Here is a 20,234-nt window from a genome sequence, read left to right on the forward strand (position 1 = left end):
TAAATATCACCACTATTAAAGGCAGTCATTCATCCATTTACAAGCTGTCAAGTGGTACAACAGATAACTTGCTATTACCCTTCCTGTGTTAGGAGAATCAGCAAATGTTTATTCCCTCCAATGTTTGCTCCCCCCAGTGCTGCTCTGTTAACCCCTTTCACCTGTTCTCTCTACCCATTGCATATTGTCATGAATGGAGTGAAGCACTCCACTTGAGACAGAAGCAGCAGTAAACCTTGATGTAAAACAGCGAGGTAACAAAATTAGATGGTAAATGTGAGAGTGCTTTAACAAGGTACACTTGACTATTTGCTGCCTAAAGGACAAGGTCAGAAGAAGCTGTCAGGGAGACCCTCCCATTGAGTCATGAGGTTCAGGAAGGACCACCTTGCTTTCTAAACTCCTTCTCAGACTGCAGCTGGATCCAGTCCTAGACTCAGACTTGATCAGTGGTTTCTGTTCAGAGGAGTTTATGTGCACAGTCAATCCTCTGTATCACCTAGCTAAGATTTCAAACATTACTAAGCTATTGATCACTTACTGAGGCTCTGTTGTGGCAAGGAATTTTTCAGCCTTGAGGGGTAACCTTGAGAGGGGTCCCTACTCAAGGGGAGCTCCTGGAGTGCAGCCACTGCCATGCGGGAGAGCTCAGTGGGCCCTGGGCTGTCCACTATTTATAATAAAATGATTGACTGATGGTGATATTTGCATAGTGGCAAGACGTCTGGGTCACCGTTCCAGACAGCCCTTGGCTGCCGTGAAGCCATCTGTCCCCAGAGTCCCCAGGATGCAGGCGCCAGAGCCCCACTGGTTGTTAGGGCAGGGAGGGGGACAGCACACGTCACACAACCAGCAAATTAAACATACAGCCTGTGTAGGGAAAATGCAGTGATATCCCGGGATATGGATGTGCTGTCCTGGACACTGTGTTCTTGGTCAAATTGGTGTGGGTGTCTGCCTGCAATGCCACCAAATCAAACCATTTTGTACTACCAGCAAAGTTATCCACCGGAATCTTTTGGTTTGAAGCACTTCCAAAGGCTCTACAGAGATCATTGTGATCCTGTTTAGAGGGTTTATTTTGGAAACAGTATCTGTGTAAGCAAAACAATTAATTCTCATTGAACTAAAGACTCTTGCTGGAATCGGAAAGAAATCTTACAAAATTTCATTGTGAAGTTGAGTCTTAAAATATACTTCAGTCAATATTATGCATGGTATTTCAAGGGATAGTACTGAGAATTTTTGACAAATTGTAACTTTCTGAACCTTATTTTTTAATGGAATGTCCATGATGGTTCATATGGCTCTGAGTGCCATAGCAAGGAGCATAAATTGAGGCAGGTCCTCGTTTAAGAATCCAACCCCTCCAAATGAGTTCAAGTGATTTTTAGATATAGACAAAAAATTTTAATTCAATAGTTTCATTAGCAGCATTCCAGTAAGTACTAGAAATAATTTTATTTTCAAACTAAATCTGTGGAAATGAACAAAGCTCATAAAATGAAGACATATTACTCATATTTAAAGTGAAATTCTTTAACTATTCTAAGGGCAAGCAAGATAAAATGTCTGAGTGAGTTTAATCTTTGATTTATTGAGGCAAAATTAGGATTCTTTACATTGTAATGTTAATACAGCCAAAATTTAAATAGTTACCTTAAACATTTATTATGACTGCTGTATCTTTTAGATAAAAACCATTAATTTTAAGTGCCAACAATATAAGATAGGAAAGTGTGGACACTTCTGGCTAAGGAAAAGATGATTCTAAAACTCAATCACTTGTAATGTGTAGAGGAAAGTGCAAATTAAATTTTTATCTGAAACATTAGTGATTGCAACAATCTCCGTTTTCATTCACCAATACTAGGTACGTGGTATTGATTCCTCTTTAAATTGGAGGAAATAGAGGCTGAGGGAACTGAGAAGCAACTGAGTTAACTGGGGTTATTTAGACTGGAGGAAAGGAGGCTTGTGGGGAGGGACCTCAAAACTCTCTACAAGTGCCTGTAGTCAGGGGAGGATCGGTCTTCCCTTAGGTAGTGGGCAATAGGACAAGAGGAAGGATGTGCCAGTGAAGGCTTAGACTGGATATCAGCAAAAATTTCTTCACTGAAAGGGTGCTCAAGCATTGGAATGGGCTGCCCAAGGAAATGGTGGAATCACTACCCCTGGAAGTTTTCAAAAAGTGTATAGATGAGGTGCTTGGGGACATGGTTAGTGGTGGACCTGGCAGTGTTGATTTAATGGTTGGGCTCAGAGATCTTAGAGGTCTTTTCCAGCCATAGTAAATATATGATTCTCTTATCTTTAATTAAAGTAAACCCACTGTCATTTTGACAGTTATAGCAGGACACATTTTACCCCATTTACTGCATTCAATAGAAATTGTGTTTTTAGTGTGCCTGGTTTTTGTTGTGATATTCACCAATACAGTTCATAGGTCCTCTTTCTCTTGAAGATTTTTACGACTCATTTATGTTTGTTTTCAATGACAAGCCCTGTCTTACTGAAAGGATTGGAATAAAACTGAATTCCCAAGTAAACCAGAACTGCAAAATACATCCTCCTTAGACACATCTCAGGTATTTCTTCTATACAATCTACACAAGAGAGTGGCTCACATCTGTAATAAATTCAGCTGGGATGGCCTCTGGGTAAGGGAGCTGTCCTGCCTTTTGATTTTGACTGTGTACTTAGACATATTTTGGCCACAGACACACAACTGGAAATAAGAATGTGGCTGAACTGCCTGAGATGTAGCAGTAGTCTGGATATGAATATGCATCACAGTGTGGAGGCTCATGATCCTGTCCAAGGAGCTGCCAGTACACTGGGATGAGGAGCCACATGCTCTTTGTGGTACATTCCATGTGAGCATTTCCTATCACCTTGTGTCCTCTTGTATCAGGTGTCTGGTAACTCAAACTTCACATAAATGGCAAAGATAGAATAGGAAAATATCTTCCATGGCTTCAGCTTCTTTTTACTACTGTGTTTTGGTCCCAGGTTAAATCAATGAAAACAATACAATAATAAGCTATATCTTTAAGTTTCCAATTGAATTGCTATCTGAAAGAATTCATAAGCTCCATTTTGTTAGTCCAAGTGTCCTTTTCAATGGCTGTGGCTTCTAAACGTGTGGCAGTGGAAATGCATCTTATTAATGTTCTCCTGCCACTAGCAATGAGTGTTAATTAGAGCTGGATCTGGCTTAGTGTCTCCCTGGATTATTTAGGATAGTAAGAGCTCTGCTGAATGGATGTTTGTACAATCCATCTTTTAATTCACTCTCTGAGGTAGAAGACTATTCAGAGTAAGGTTTGTAATTGTTCCAGAGTGCATTTGATAGCATCAACAATAACCTCTCATTTTATTAAGCAAAAAGTTTTCTTCCCCAGAATAGATTTATTGCCCACACTTACTAAAAGGAAATAATAGCTTGTAATTATGGTCAGTGTTTTTTTATTTGATGGCTTTGTCGATAGCAGTATTTTATGTTTGATATTTTAGCATAATATTTTGATGGAAACAGCATATTTTCTGTAAAGAGTAATGGGTGAAATAATGGGTAAATATAATTTTTATCTTGTCAAATTGTATGATAGAGTCCTTTTTGACACTTTGCTACTTTTCAGTAGCACTTCATCTTTGCTTTGTCTCTGCTTTATAAAGAGTTAAACATAGTAGCCTGACCCTTTCTAAGCAATACCAAATTATGAATAGGTCATCATTTGTGTGCCTGGCATTCTCACGTGCTGGATAGATACCCTCGTAGATGGATAATTGGTCAGATGTCTCTGGTCAAAAAGACCCATGAAATTACATGTGTTTTCCTTTACTTTTAGAGACAGGCAATTATTTGAGTACCAAAGAATTGGGTAAGAAAGCTCCCAAAGTCTCCACTGGGATCAGATTTTACCCACATGACATTTTTTGATGTTTTTCTGAAGGAAGTGGCTGGACTGTAAATGTGTGCTAGCATAGCTTATCCAGTTGAGTCAATCCTATGGGACCTAGAGGTAAATGCATTAGACCATTGTGACAGGAGACTTCTTATTTTGCAGGCTTTTAAAATGATCCTTGATTAGGACTACCTTGCAGGACTGTAATGCAAATAAAATAATTAACATTATTTTTTAAGTTTTAGGCTAAACAACTGTAGCATTGAAGGTAGATGTTTTGTTTCTAATGTCTAAGGTAATATTTCTTCTTACAGAAAAAAGAAATCTGTTATTCATGTGTGTCTTTTCCTCAGCCAATAAGTTTCAGTTAAAGGCAGCTGATGTTTGGACCTGTGTTTTTTAAAACTTCCCTTGCTAATTAATGAAAACTCTTTCCCCATTCATTTTGACTTAAAACCTGAGTTATGGTACAAGGAACCTGTAACCCAGTTAATTTTTAAGTATAAGGAAATGGTTTACATTGCACATTTTTTTGTTAAAAGACTCAAAAGAGGAAATCAGCTAAATTTTGATTCCTAAGCATGTACATCTAGGCAAATCCAAGAGTCTGAGTACTGAAATAGTTATAAATTGTTATAAAGTGCACCAGGTCTGATATTCAGATACAAAAAAAATTGCCTTGTCATGTTTGAAATACATTCCTCCTTCAAGTATTACGAACAAAGTGCTCCTCTGCAGTTTGTTTATATGTTCTAAAACTTCCCTCCCTCATTGTTCCCCCGTCTTTCACAGGCCTGACTTTGGCAGTGTTATAACTCTTCATTCACGTGCACTGTGCAGAAGCGGGGACACAGCAGTGACACAGAATCTTAGGTTCTCTTTAATGTGAGTTTAAACTAATGCAGTTCACAGGTTAGGCCAACTCTGTGGCCTTGTTAAAGGCAACTATCCTTAAGAGGATTTGATTTCCTCCTCCACTCCTTACACTTGCACACAATGGGATTTGCCATCCCATTTTTTTGCTGTTTGGTTTTGCTCAGGCTTTTCTTCTCACAGACTTTGGGATCATCCCCTCCTGCAGCTCGCGGACTGGAACAGTGCATGGGTTTTGGAGTCTGCAACCAGGGATGTCTCAAAACTTTGTCTATACACAGCCTCTGAGACACATCAGGGTGGAGCAAGTGGACAATGAGGTTCTTGCACTCTGCAGAGATATTTTTTGACTTGATGAAGGGAATCTTCTGTTGTTTCTGAACCTGGAGCATTTCCTTGACATTGGAGCTATCAAATGGCTGTGAAGCATAGAGCATTGCATACAGGATAATGCCCAGGCTCCACATGTCAGAAATCCTGGGGTCACAAGGAACGTGCTCGAGCAGTTCAGGGGCTGAGTAGGCAAGAGACCCACAGAAGGTGCTGCTGAGAATGGTTTTCCCATTTCCATCCCGAGTCAAGGGTTTTGAAAAGCCAAAGTCTGACAGCTTGAAGTTAAGATCGTTGTCGAGAAGGATATTGTCACATTTCAGGTCCCTGTGAGCAAAGTCCAAGTCATGGCAATGCTTGATGGCAGAGGCCAGCTGCTGGAACTTGGTGCGAGCGACGCTCTCGTCCATCGGACCCTGGCTAGTGAGGTAGTTCAGGAGGCTTCCCTTTTCCCCCAGCTCCATCACGATGTACACTTTCCCAGCTGATGTCTCAAAAATCTCATAGGTTTCGATGATTGAGGGGTGCTGCAGGTTCATCAAAGCCTCCATTTCCCTGGGGAGAAATTTTTTCAGGACATTCTGAGAAATTTTCTTCTTGTCAATGATCTTGATGGCCACTTTGCGTTTCAGGCGGTGGCTGTAGGCAGCTTTCACTTTGCCGTAGGAGCCTTCTCCAAGGGTGTCACCAAGGCTGTAGCCCTTCTTTTTAAGCACCACAGCATCCATCCTGGGAGAGCTGCAGGGATCTGCCCCAGCGGGAGCTGCTGTGCATCCTGTGCTGGTAGGCTGTGCTCCACGCCCGATGGTGGCTGCCAGGGGCACTGCTGGGCTGGGTGTGTGGGTGGTTACTGTGTGATCTCATGAACAGTTGCCCTGGAAGGATCTTTCTGTGATTTCATGGAACTACTCTGTGACATCATGGAGGCCAAAACTTAGCACGGAGTCACTGGCTGCTCTGTGCTGTCACTGGTGGTCGACTGCACATTGCAATCAGAAAATGGAGATCATTTCTCAAACATATATTTCTCTTTTTAAGACTTTCAGAGTAGGAAGACAGTTTCTATATCTTAGTTTTGTAATGCTGTTTTTCAGTTGTGCTGTTACTGTACATCATTACTACAATATACTGTGGATTTTTGGCGGATCTCAGGAGAATAACAAAAACCATGTGAGAACTGAGACTTTGTGGAGCAGTGCATTCAAAAACCCTTTTCTTTTTTTTTTTTTTTTTTTTTTTTGTGGTATGATAGATCCTGATTTCTTAATAAGTACTGTTTGTTGAGTTTGATTGCAATAAAGGGTGACTGACCTGAGTCTTCCAGGGAGTACCAGGGAGTCCCACCAGTTCAGTATTGTTTTATGTCAGTATTGTTATGAGCATTCTGGAAGTCTTTTCCTTATTTCAGAAGACAATAATTCTATGGAAATTCAGAATAGTCACTGCAGATAATCTCCCTGTACATGCAGCTTTCTTTCCTTGCTTTTAGCACTTAGTGCTAGTAAACTTCCCAAGAAATTGTAGAGAAAAGTTAATTTTTATCAGCCACAATACCATTGCAGAGTACAGCCACAGAAGCAGATTAAAGAAATGAAAATCACAGAAAGCTGCAATCACTTTCAGTAATAATAATTTTGTAGTTCTGTTCTTTGATTATAGGTAAAATACCCTGAGTTGCTTTCAAATTGATGGCATTCCTTTAAACTGAGGATTTTATTCTTGAGTGACTAAAGTTACTACAAATGTGAACAAACCAGAAAGTTAAACTGTAAGTTTGGAATGATAGTAGTTCTCAAGGGATTAAACCTTTTTTTTTTTTTCCATGTTAAGTGATGTATGTTCTTATTGCATCAAGTCTTTTGTTTTAAGGAGGATTTGTAGTAGATATTTAGCACATGCTGCTCTGCATGTTTTTGTTTCAGTCTTTCAACAGCCACAAATGAAGGGAAAATTTTTGGAGAAGGGGAAAAGAGCAACTCCCTGATGTTATTCCAGAGCAAATTTTCTTAAGGGCATGGAAGTTACAATAATTTCAAATAACAGGTTTAACTATTCAGTATCATGCCTCTGTCTGTCCTGAGGGTGCAGCCAATATCTGAACTGTGAGAGGGAAGGCATATATTATTGTGATGACATTGGAAAGAACAAAGAAGAAGAAAAGTCTTTAAAATACACGCAAGAATGCATAAAGATTTACAGTGGGCTATTACATGTAGTTGTTTCCAGGACATTAATTTAATTGGTTCTTTTCAAGTGTAAATAAAAATGTGGCCTTGTATTAAATGTTGGATAGCCTCATATCAGCTACTCATGCTTAAAACCACTCCAACTTTTAGTGTAGATGGCTTATCTTCATGTCTGCCTGTTAATTCTTTAGGAAATCTGTCTTGCATCTAGACATTTTTATATTTGGTGCAAGGTACCCAAAATGTATCATCTGTGCTCTACCTGATGTTTGTGTATCTTCTTATAGACATTCTTTTGAAATTTATACAAAGGGATGCAGAAAAACAGTAATTTTACTGAAATTGTTAAGCAGTGATTTCCACCAGACCTATGTGATAGTATTAACAGTACTACTACAGTTTTTTCTTACAGTAATTTAAGGGAATGATCATGTTTTTATGGGAATGCTCACATTTTTACTATTAATATAAATTAAGACAAAATTGAGTGTCAAATCCAAGTGCATCAACTTACACATAATTTTTTTGAGTAATTGACTGCTGGTGTTGTCACAGGCAGTGGGTCTGGAGAGTGGTAGGTATTTGTTCCCTGCTCTGTACAATCAGTCATAATGTCACCGTGGAACCAATGGATTAAGAGAGAGGATCTATATTCAGCAAAGCAGTTAATTCCTCCGATGCTAAATGTGCTTAAACTTAATCAAAATCTAAGTGAGAAGTCAGATCTATTATCAGTGAAATACATTTTTTGTCTCTGTTGGTGTTAATTTAAGGTTCTCTTTAGCTAAAGCAGCTTATTGGTGTTTAATTAGAATTTTGAATAGTACTTAGAATCATCAATATTAACAAATTTACCAAAATTATACAGAGTTTTTTTCTGGTGCCCATCTGTGTCAGTTGCAAATGTAATAGACTCAGGGCTTTAATAATGCAAATTAAATTTTCCAGTGAGAGAAATGCCAATATAGGCCAAGAATTCATTCTGAATCCAAAGGGGAAAGAGCAAACTATTAGTTCATTACATCTGGCAGAAGCAATTCAGTAGTTTCCTCTTTAGTTACTTAAGTTATATTTGGTCTTAAATAACAAAGGAAACCAACCCTTCCTGTACATGTTGTGCACATGGAGTTGTTGGAATCTTCATCCCTCAGACAGACCTGGTAGTCTGTTGCTTTCTTTATTCTTCCTGCTCTGCTGTCATCCTCTTTCATAAACCTCTTAGGTCAGGTGATGGAGAGGGAGAGCACTGAAATCCCCACTGCATCAGTGTGGCCCAAGTGTACCAGCAGTATCTCAAAAATCAGATGCTTAACACTGGATCAGGGATTGGTACAATAGGAACCGTATGGCACACTGACAGTGGGGAGAATAGCTAGAAGGCAGACACATTTTAAGCCCTGGATGAGTATTCCTTGCATGCTAAATCTTCTGCCTAGAGATATTTTTTATAGTTGTACAGCACCATTTTATAAAAGCTGGTGTTCCGGTTTGGCCAAATTTAGAAATATATATATACTCTGAGAGAAGGCACAACCACCCCTCCCCCCACCAGGTTCGGGAAAAAAAATAAATTTTCCTCGAAGGAAAGTGAAGAAGATAAAACTATTTATTTAACAAGCACACGGGAAAGGAAAATAATGTTAAATGGTAAAATCTTTCGCTGTAGAGGAAAAACCTGGGAAAGTGTTCGAGTCCTCCCTTTGGTCTCCTCGGAGCTGGGGCTTGGCCCAGGGCCAGGCCCTCTGTGCCCGGTGGAAAGTCCTCCCGATGTGCTCTGATGTTACAGCAATCAGGCAGTCCAGTAGAAAAGGGAGAAAATCCGAAATTCCAGAGAAGGAAAAGTTCAGCTCTCAGCCTCTCTCCAGAGAACAAGGAACTGGAACAAAACTGGCCAAAAGCTGACTGGAAAAGCTGCCAGCTGGGTGCTTCCTCGCTCCCCCCTGCCCCAGCTGGAAAAAAAAACCTGCTATCTTTATGTGACCTTGAACAAGTTTCAAACTGCTTTGAGAAAGTTTTGCTCAGTTTTTTCTTCCCCCTCTCAGGCTCAGTTCAGAGGCATAGAAAGGCCAATAATTAATTTCTGGGCATAGGCAGCGATATGGGATACACATCATAAGGTCACCCCAAGACAGCTGGGTACCTGGAGCATATTTTTTTCTTGAATAGAATTCATTATGGAAGACAAGGGTCCAAAGCTGCCAGGACCTCACCCCCACACCACCTTAAGTTCCTTTTTTAAAAAACACTTCTATTTTTTTCTTTTTTTTTTGCATCAGATATCTACCTTTGAAGTTTAGTGATTATGCTGATAATACATTTTTAAAATAATATTTGTGCTGGTTTTGGCTGGGGTAGAGTAAATTTTCTTCATAGTAGCTGGTATTGGCCTATGTTTTGGATTCTGTTGCTAATTCAGGGCTGTTTTTGTTATCACTGAGCAGCATTTACCCAGAGCCAAGGCCTTTCCTGCTCCTCACCCACCCCACCAGAGAGAGGCTGGGGGGCACAAGGAGCTGGGAGGGGACACAGCCAGGACAGCCAACCCCAACTGACCCAGGGGATATCCCAGACCATATGGCACCACGCTCAGCATATAAAAGCTGGGGAGGAGGAGCAAGGGGGGGCATTTGGAGTGATGGTGTTTGTCTTCCCAAGTCACCATTACAGGTGATGGAGCCCTGCTGTCCTGGGGATGCTGAACACCTGCCTGCCCTGGGAAGTGGGGAATGAATCCCTTGGTTCACCTTGCTTGTGCACATGGCGTTTGCTTCACCTGTTAAACTGCCTTTATCTCAATCCATGTGGTTTTTTTTATTCACTCCCCAGCCTACCAGGGTAAAGTGAGTGAGAGGCTGTGTGGCCTCAGTTGCCATCTTGGGTTTAACCATGAGAGTGTTGAAAGCATTTTCCAGCCTTACCAGAATTAGGTATTGATTTTTAGTATTTATGATTTCTTTTCATAGAGATTTCACAACACATTTGTCCTGGTTTTCTAATATGGAAGAATTATCATGCAATAAATTTAATGGATTTTTTAGAGTATTGTCATGGGAAGTACTCTGCAGGCATCAAATTATTTCTTGGCAACTTCCTGGAATATTTATCAATGTCTGCAGGAACTCTAAAATGTGATTTATTTGTGTAAAACATCTCTGGAGATAAAAACTTTGTCTTGACTTTTAATTCCAACCTTGCTTATGTGGGTTTTTGTGTTCCTAAAGTACAACATCTTATGTGCAAGTCCTGATGTAGAGTTGCAATGTGTGGTCTGGCTTCTCCATGGCTTTCTGTTCTCCTCTGTAGTTCTGGGTTGTAGGAGAGCTGAAGTTGCTGATATTCATGTGAAAATGTTGACATCCTGGTGATGACAACTCTGCCAAAGCCATTCATCATATTTTGGCTGAATCTGGCAAGAATGGCTAAACTGAAAAGCAAATTGCTAATCTTAGTGAGGGGAATGCTTTTTTTTTGGTTACCCAAAGTTGAGTCTTTGGGAATTAGGGATGAGTTGAAATTCTTGGATTTCATGTCCTTCTCCACTTGGATGTTGTGCATGTCTTTTCTCTGGACTGACAAGACTTTATATTCTAGGACCTATCAAAATAGTTTTCCACAACTAAAATTCAGTGAATTAAGACTCAAAAACAAGCAAAAAGAAAAAAGAAAAGAAAAATTTCAAGCAATTTTTACAGAAACATACTTGTGTTTTAGGTTAGTCACTTATGAGTTTAAGAACACTAGAAAAGTCATTTTTTAATTTCCTTAATGCTTTGCTTATGAATACAGTACTTTGAATAAGTACGTGCTGTAACTATCTTGGGTGAAAATAGTCCAGGTTTCATAAGAATGTTGCATAAAAACAAAATGAGAACAGACTGTTTCTGTGAAATAGTCACAGGTATTGACCACTACTTGGGGAACATTTTCTTCAAAGTATGTTAGGGCTTTTTTTAGGCATTTAAATTGAAAATAAACAGTTTAATTAAAAATAAATCCCACGTGCTGGATGAAATACCTGGCTGCTTGGGTGGTAACACTGTTAGATTTAGACTCCATAGAGAGTTTGAGAAATCCCGCCTTACCTGTCATGAAATCCTTTTGTCAGAGTCAACCTACGCAAGGAGATAAACAGATGGTATAACTGAGAGCACACAAAATGCTAGCTTAGGTAAAATGCATGCTGCTGATAACCCACTAAGCCTTCCTGGGTATGCTAATCCTAATTTATGTTAAATCGTAATTAAGACAGTTTTGTTTATTGCTTGTAGCCATGAGCACCTGGAAGACTGACTAATCCCATCCATGTGTTGGGGACAGTCCAGCTGCTATTGTTAACTCAGAATGCAGAAAATTTTGTATTTGTGAGTTGTTTTTGTTGGTGTTTTTTCAGGCATTTATAGAGGCCCTTTTCCCCATCGTATCAGGAACTGGAACAGAAGAAGCTTCCTAAATAAAATGGATGAAGGGATTTTGGAGCAAGAGGCCAAAATCTAAATAGGCTCACTGTGTTTCCAGCCAAACTTTAAATCAGAATATCTCTGATATACCCATGCAAAAATAGATTCACAACTTCTGTTGTAGCTGTGCTTCTGTTTGGTGTTGCACATATAATTAGGCATAACTTCAGATTTTCAGGATTCTGAAGGGTTTTATTCAGGAGGCCATGGGTGGTACAATAGAAATGAAATGATAAATGATGGGCAGAGGAAAAGGGGCAGCATAAACTGAATCTCAGGAGAATAAAGCCATAGGACTAGGGAACACCTAAGCCCACTTTCTGTAAAATGTCAAGTTTTCACTTACATAATTTTTCTTACTACAGGCTAAACCTATGTTCTCACAAATGTTGCTGTACTTGTAAGGGTTTTGGACCTGTACCTGATAATATATTCACACAATTACATCTATCAGGGATTGTGCCATCAGTTGACAAGAATTGTTTTCTCTTTCTTATACAGCATTTCTTCTTAAACTATAGGTAGGAGCACCCAGCTCAATATAAAGTCTTACTGTGAAAGATTTTTGACTTTAGGAGAATTCCTGCCCTAGATGTATATTCATTCTAATGACTTCAAATCATCCATTTTAAAAATCATACAAGAATGGTGGTGTTTTTCATCTTCTATTGTTAAATCTTCGAGCTGTTTAGGGATTTCCTGTTCTTAAAAGTTTCATTTTCTGCCTTGTCATGATGGAAAATATGCAAACTACTGTTAAGTGACAGCTGTATTCTCTGTACAATTTTGAAGTTAACCTCTGCAGAGATCACTTGCAGTGTGAAAATTTGGACCTAATTACCCATTCATTACATACTGAAAAGTATTTGTTGAATGAATTTTTTTATCAGATCATGGTAAAACAGAGATAAAGAATTAGGGACTAAAGGTGGAACCAAACAAGGACGTATATTTCATGGTTTGTACAAAATTCAAGTGTGAGTGCAACTGCATTGCAAAACCTTCTGATTCTTCTCATGTTTAACTCATGCTATTTGCAATTACGTGGATTTTCTTGCCAGTTAAAATTAGATTTGATTTTAGTAAGAAAGCAAAATTAGAAATGAAAAATTTGTGGTGTATATACGTGTTTTATAGAGCCGAAAATGAATGTCATATCTGTAATAATTTCATCTGGATTCTTCTTACAGACAGCAGAGAGCAGCAGTGTGATGACCTGAATCAGAAGGAATAATATTAAGGAATACTGGAACTAACAAGTTAAATCCTTCCAATAAACCCCAATTATTGGTTTGATACTTGTGCAATTATTTTTTGAGAGACTTTTGCAAAAAAAATTCGGAGATTGTGGAAAAAAAAATGACATTACCAATAAAAAAATTATCATCATAAAAATAATTGTCAAACAAGATGCTTTCATACAGTAAAAAAAGTGACAGCAGAGGGTGGGCAACTAATTGTTTAAAGGATATGAAGGATGGGTTAGTGTCTGAGCTGTGTTTAGAACTGTCCAAAATGATGATGTAGAGACAAACATTAGCTTAAAGAAACATTAGTTTAAAGAAAAAATTTACTTGAATGTGTACTTAACAGTCTGAAAGTTGCTGAAATCAGTGACATGAATTTTTGGAAATGATTAACTATCCCTACGGGTAATTTGCAAGTCAGCGTTTTTGTTCATCCTAGTTCATAGTTATAGATCAAAGCACATTAAATCACTCAGGGTAGAAGTCACCATGTACAATATGAAATATTGTTTCTAAGGACTTGAAAGTAGTTTTTTTCCTGTATCCCACTTCATTTGATATTTTAATACCTCAAATCCAAAATTTGCAATTTTTTTTTTTTTTTTAAGCAGTGACTGTGTTTTACCCTCCATTATTTTAAACAGTAAAAACAGGATGTAGACTCTGGTGGGTAATGAGGAGATATAAATACCTGTGAGTCAGATAAATTATGCTGTATCCCTTCATTCCAGGGAAACTGCTACACTGAAGGATGTAAGCAGATGCTGTTGCCCTGGTGATTGCTCGTTGGAGTCTGGATTGCACCAGGGCTGCATTTCTCACCTCTCCTTAGGTCTTTGCATTTCTGTAGACAGCTCATATGGACAAAGGCCACAAATTAAATGCAAAGAAATGAAACAACAAGCACCAAGCATGAATGTGATGTGTTGAAAATGGCATATGGATTATAAGGAGTATCACAGTGTTAATCATCTTAATGTAGAACTAAACATAGATGCAGGAAATTCCTGCCAAGCTGAACTGCAGGCCTGAGTTTGTGTCCCATCTGAGATGGAAGAGACAGCAAGTGGCATTTTCTGATGGTTGAATTATTGAGGTGGCTATGTGCAAATTTTTTTACTGTTTTATTATTTTCCGGTCTCTCTTTGTTGCTTGAGGGCCCAAGATCTGATCTGAAGTGCACTGAATTAAAAATAAAAGCTGCTACATTCCACAAGTTATCCCTCAGAGCTCTGAAAAAAATACTGTTAATCATGAAATTTTTATTCTTTGAATTTTTTTCAGTATTTTTCTGTCATAATGAAACAGGCTTCATTTTGGAAGCAGGTGGTCCCTTAGGTATTCAGAGTTATTTGTATTCTTGAATTAGTGTTTTACAAAGCTTTTGGTAATACAGACTATTCTTATTGTCTTTGTGACCCTCATTTTTTGAGCTTTGTGTACTTCTCATAGCATGTTTCTAAGCTTCTCCCTTTTTTCAGAGAGCCTTAGCATTTCTTGAGCCTGAAATCATGACTGAAATTCTAGAATAAGCTGTTATGCAGCAAGTTGCTTTTCAAGCATCTGATCCTGAAACTTTTTACTTTACTATTACATAATTTCATGCTCTCATGCCAATTGTGTGAACTTCCATCTCCCCCATATTAACTGATAATAAGGAAAATTTAACCCATGTGTGGAAAATCAATAATTAAATAATTTTGGCTCTGCCTTCTTCACTCTCAAATCCTGCAATCACTGCATCAGCAGAGAATATTGAGCATAATCCTTTCAATGCAGTCATTGACCACATATGTCAACACCTGCTTCTATCAGCTGGCTGAAGTCAGAATGACTTTTCTGATGGAGTTTTTTATAAAATAAGAATTATTTACTATTTTTATCAATTTTTAGATCTGATTTGACTGGTAGGTTTGAGTGATTTAAGGTCAATAACAGTGTACTTTCTGAGCAGTTTGGTGTATGACACCTTTTCTTTGTTCAAATTCTTATTGACTGCATTAAGGGGAGAACAAATTGCTAATTGGCCCTCAGTGATAGAAATGACTCAGTGTCCCTAAGGCCACAATATGTTTTTATTGAAAGGTGTGGTTTGGGGGATGTTGAACTTCCAGGTAACATTAAAATCATGTGGATTAGACAGATTTTCTTATTTTTCCTTTTATTTTGTCCTTTCTGAAATTGCTTCTTGGACTTCTGTGCAGTTTAGTTCATTGATGAATTATGTTTGTAAGGATTAGAGGTCTGTAGCTGCAAGATTATTTCTAAAAAGTCAGTGTTATAATTACATGTAATTGCTAGTATTATCAACTAGATTTTCTCAGTGTCTTTTCCTTAGTTGTAGTCAAATAACTCCTGAGAGTGCTACCACTCACAACTTAGACCTGATTTTAGTTGCAGAACTGCCATGTTTAACATTAAATCCCCTTTTAAATCATAAGCTTTCAAATACCCAGAAAGAAGGGAGTATCACTCTGAGTCACTTATGAAAGTGATGGAAAAAAAAATGAACTTCCATTGTAACTGTAATTTATTATCTGTATTTCTGTGTATCTTCTGTCTTTCATGAGGGGGGAAAACAAGGTGTTGGTAAAATTCCATAATGTTTGCAATTGAGCTTACACATTCTTAAATTCTTTTGCAATGTTTTGAAGATCAAAGGAAAAGTACCCAAAAAGCAAAAACCTAGAATTAAATTTGCTAAATGGAAAACAAAATCCACACCAAGGCAAAAGTCTCTCTTCCAGGTTATCCATCAGGTTTTCCATGACATGGGAGGATGTAAGGGTAATGTGAATGTTGGGTAACTTTGGGGAAGACCATGTTACCTCGCAGGCTGTTAGGAAGGCAACTGACATCCCTTTGGGCAGAATTCAGCTGTGTCTCATTATATCTAAAATCAGGGGAGAACACAGAATTAGTTATACCTAATTTGTCACAATTGTTGTTAAGTGATTTTCCTATAGTAAATATTGGCTAATATCAGCATTCTTTCCCTAATACAAATTTTATGTCACTTAACTCACTATTATACAGGATAATTATTCCAATGGAATCATCACCTGTGAAGACTTGGCACAGCATTAGAGACATAAAGAAATCAAAATAGACTTTTTAAGGATTCTTAATTCCCTTTGAATCATAGCAAATGCTTAAAGCAGTCTGTAGATGGATTTTTGGTGTGTATTTGTAGCTGTAACATTTCTTTCTAAATCAGAAGCACAGAAAGAATCTAAGAAATGAGGGAAAAAAAGGACCAACTAAATTACATGACAGTGTGTAGTAAAATTATCTTTTTATTTTGTCACTGACAATTTTCTTTCTGATTGATGGTGTATTCCTGATCATCAAGTTCCCAAATTTTGTTTTGTATTTGAATGTGTTGATTGATTTTTCTCCAAAATCATCTCTGTGGTAGGTGTTAGCTAATTAGTTTTTAGCTTTAGAAAGAATTAAGCTCCTTTTCAGGAAACAATTATGAATGTAGTTCTATTTTGCACAACAAAGTTGTATAATGGTACCAAAACTGTGGCAGGGAGCTGAGGCTGGATCTGGTGTGACAGTGACCTTATTGTGACTTTTCCTTGCAAGACTGAACCAGACTTTATTATAAATTTTGGTACCAGGTTTTTGATGCAGCAGTGTAAGTACCCCAAAATCATTTTGACATTCCCTAATGATCAATCAGTCTAGTTTGTGAATAAGTAATGCTGTGGTTCTTTGGAGATATTCACAATGTTGCATACAAATGATACAGTAATTTTCTCAGTCAAAGACTGAATAAGTAGAAAAACCTATGTATTGTCCCTGAAATGCAAGAGTTTCCTCATTTCTGTTGAGGACTCACAGCAGAACTGTGAGTAACCCAGAGAAGACAGGGGAAGAACAAAGACTTAAGACAGGAATTGTGAAAATAACATAATAGAAGCCAAGTCAAGCTAATGAGGTTTTTATTAAGAGGTGAAGCTTATTGAACTTCTCCTGCCAGTTGGCTTTTGGATGATGATATTAATTATCATGTTTTGGCTATTACAGGACTGGTTTTCCTGATGGACCCTCAGAAATATCTCTCTTGCACCAGGACTGACACTTTCCATTAAGTATTCTGCTTTTACCCTCTACCTGCCTGCATGAGACTGCACTTGCTTTGTAAATGGAAAAGCTTATTAAAGACAATGGGAGCCTTGGCACCAGCATGATTATTCTAACAGTTTCTTGGTGCACTGCATTAGGAAGAGTAAGGCATATAGAATTCACAGAGCTCACTCAGGACCTATTCTGCCTTTTCTAATTGTGTGTGGGGGTAAGCTCTTCTCGAAATCACTGAGAGATTTTAATATAAATTCAGTGTGGTGTGAAACCTTTTCCTTATTTGTGCTAAGGCACTCAAGTCTTCCATCACTTTATGATGTTTATTCTACTTTGCTGCTAATGTGCTGCTGAACTGTAAACCAATATAAACAGGGTTATCAGGCAAAATACATTAACATAAAGATTTTAACATCATGCTCTTGCTACATCTTCAAATGGACTAAGTATTTAAATGAAACATTAACTCTTACAAGTAAATTGGAAGTTTTATTGTGTTCTTTCACTAATATTATCCCACGATTAGACTTTGTGTATTTTGCTATGTTCAACCATTGAAAAGTGAAATGCCCCAGTGTTCATCAAAAGTTTTTGTGTTAAACTAAGAATTTAAAGGGCAAGTGAAAAATTTTGACTTGGCCAACATGACTTGAAAACTAAAGCATCTTGTATAAATGAATTGATAACTTTGGTCCTGTTGGGAGAGGGACAGAAATCAGTGTGCATCTTGAATTTTTTTGTGAAAATAATAAGAAAAGGATCTGAGTTCCATACTAGTTCACATGAAATTACATTAAGTTGGAAAATATTGACTAAGATTAGAAATTGGAATAAACAATCTATCTTTGCTGTGTTGTGCATACAGAAAAGGGATTCTGACATTAAAATCGCACAGACCAAATTTATTAATAATATAAATGGATTTTCAGGTTGTGCAAAAAAAAAAAAATCATTTGCACCTATTTTTTTGATACAGAGTGTGAAGAAAACAATGTGGCAGAGAAGTACTGCCCACATTTTTTTAGATTTCATGAATATAGTCAATGGAGAAGTGACTTTAATAGATACAGGTTCCTAAAGGACAATGAGGAATTTAAATATTTCCATGACATGATGTTCCAGGCCAGATGATGCTACAAGCTCTGATCAGTGGCTTGCATTTTAAAAACAGCTGCCTGTATTCTTACACCTAACAAGAAGTCAAGGAAATTCTGAATATCTTTTTATACCTTATTGGGATAGATGTGGATACAACTGAATAATAAAATAGACCAGATGTGGAATACCAGTGGGAAAGCTGACGATCAAGCAGGAAATTAATATAATCTTTTTTCTGACTTGTACTTTGAAGGATTATGAAGAGGGGAGAGTTTGCAATTCAGAATAGACCCTGGTCTTCAGTTTTGTGTAGGAAATAACACTTGCCTTATGAATGAGAGAGACTTAGGTTTTTGGGAGTGATACTGCTTCTAATGTTTCTCCTCTTCCAGAGAGCATCTCAGTCTGTTTTTAGTGTCTTTTCTACTTTTCTTTTTGACAATGGAAATGCATTTAGAGGTTGTTATACAGCTTTTTTCCCCCTTACTTGATCTAAACAGTGTGTCTCTTGTCTCAAGTTACTGGAGTCTTTTCTTTCTACAACTAAATTAACAGGATTGTCCATTAGAAAGGAAATCTGTTCCCTGCAGCAGAGATAGGTCCTTGATAGCAGTAGAGTCTTGACCTTGTTCAGTCACCAGATCTGTTGCAGTGGGGTCTCCTGCAACATGCATTAGACAGTGAGGCCCGTGGGAAGGAAATAGGGAGCAATTCTTGATAGAAGTTTCAGAGATCTTTATTCTCCAGCCACATGGCTGGGGGACTGCTGAAGAACTGAGGCAGTTATGGGACCAGCAAGGTCCTCTCCAGGCAGCGGAACACAAAACAACCAGTGGGGAACAAGACTGACCAGGGAGTAGGGAAACCCCATAGGCTGTGCCTCTACTCCAGGCAGGGGGGAGGAACCCCAACACAGATTGGCTTAACTTCCATAGCTGCTTATATCTTCTGTTATTTTATAACAACTTTGAAATGCAGAGTTCTGGGGATATTTTGGCCAGGTATGTCAGACCTTAACCAACAATGAGTAATTTCAGTAGGCAGTAGTTTGTCAGTTTGTCTTTTAATCTTGCAGCTATGTCAGATTAACTACAGGTACAAAATCAGACACAAAGGCTTGACAACTTGTTCATCCTCAACAGATCTGCAAAACTCGCTGCTTTTTTCAGAAGTTGGAGCTACATTGTTGTAACCACTAAATATAATTGAATAAAATAGCCAAATCCCTCTGTTTTAGAGAGGACTCTGTTAGATTACAGGAATACTGTCACCTGGAAGAAAAAGAACTTTTTCATTTGGATATTCGCCTGCTGTATATGAGGATGACTTTGCTTTTTTATTGCAAGTGATTTACTTCACCTTCCTTGTACCTCCTGAATTTTGGATATTAGTAAATGCATAGGCTTAGTTTTACAAATCCTTACAAGGCTCTGAAGATGTGGTGTGGATTCCATACTGTAAGCCATGTTCATTGTATGGACTGCTGGCTTACAATGGGCTTCTGCACCCACCTCCTTGTCTAATACCCTGTAATCACTGGGCTGTCTTAAGTCAGCTCTGCTGAAAAGTTTCTGTGGGAAAAAGTGCACATAAGGAAACCTAACCATTAGGAGTTAGCATAAACATAGCAGAATTAACATGGGAACAGATGGACAGTTTTCAAAAGCTGAACCCTTGGCCACAGAGAGATATGCAGAAAACCCAAGCATAGACAAAGCAAATTAAAATCTAGGAACAGTGAAGGGTTTTTATCTAGTTTTTGAAGCAGATTTCTAGAGGAAAAAAATTGTCTCTGAGATATGATTATGATTGTCTTAATTTCTTTTTAACCCTTGAGTTTTTAATTGGAGAAATGGTTCACATTTTAAATTTTTCTAGATTTTCAGCAAAAGAGGTGAGGTGATCAGATGTGATGATGGCAGCGTGTTTTTGAGTGAGTAAGCCTATAAAAAACTCCCTGGGATCCAGTTTCCTGCACAACCCTAAAAATTATAGATCAGGACCCTAATTACATATTCAGAACATCTCCAAAGTATCCAAAAAGGC

General features: G+C 38.1%; 1 protein-coding gene and 1 long non-coding RNA gene across 2 annotated transcripts in view; one reads left to right on the plus strand and one right to left on the minus strand.

The window, feature by feature from the left end:
- Positions 1 to 20,234, plus strand: part of LOC120412023 — a 127,569-nt gene that overhangs the window by 5,169 nt on the left and 102,166 nt on the right. The gene's annotated exons all lie outside the window — the stretch shown is intronic.
- On the minus strand, positions 4,766 to 6,278 carry LOC104691753 (testis-specific serine/threonine-protein kinase 2-like). Its single transcript, XM_010403385.4, has one exon. The coding sequence runs from the start codon at positions 5,837 to 5,839 to the stop codon at positions 4,844 to 4,846; it is 996 nt and encodes a 331-aa protein (XP_010401687.1). The 5' UTR covers positions 5,840 to 6,278; the 3' UTR covers positions 4,766 to 4,843.

Source organism: Corvus cornix, chromosome 4A, assembly GCF_000738735.6.
Source record: "Corvus cornix cornix isolate S_Up_H32 chromosome 4A, ASM73873v5, whole genome shotgun sequence".
Classification (NCBI taxonomy): Eukaryota; Metazoa; Chordata; class Aves; order Passeriformes; family Corvidae; genus Corvus; species Corvus cornix.

Coding starts and splice junctions, on each gene's coding strand:
- LOC104691753 (XM_010403385.4), bottom strand. CDS start 5,839: ATGGATGCTGTGGTGCTTAAAAAGAAGGGCTACAGCCTTGGTGACACC.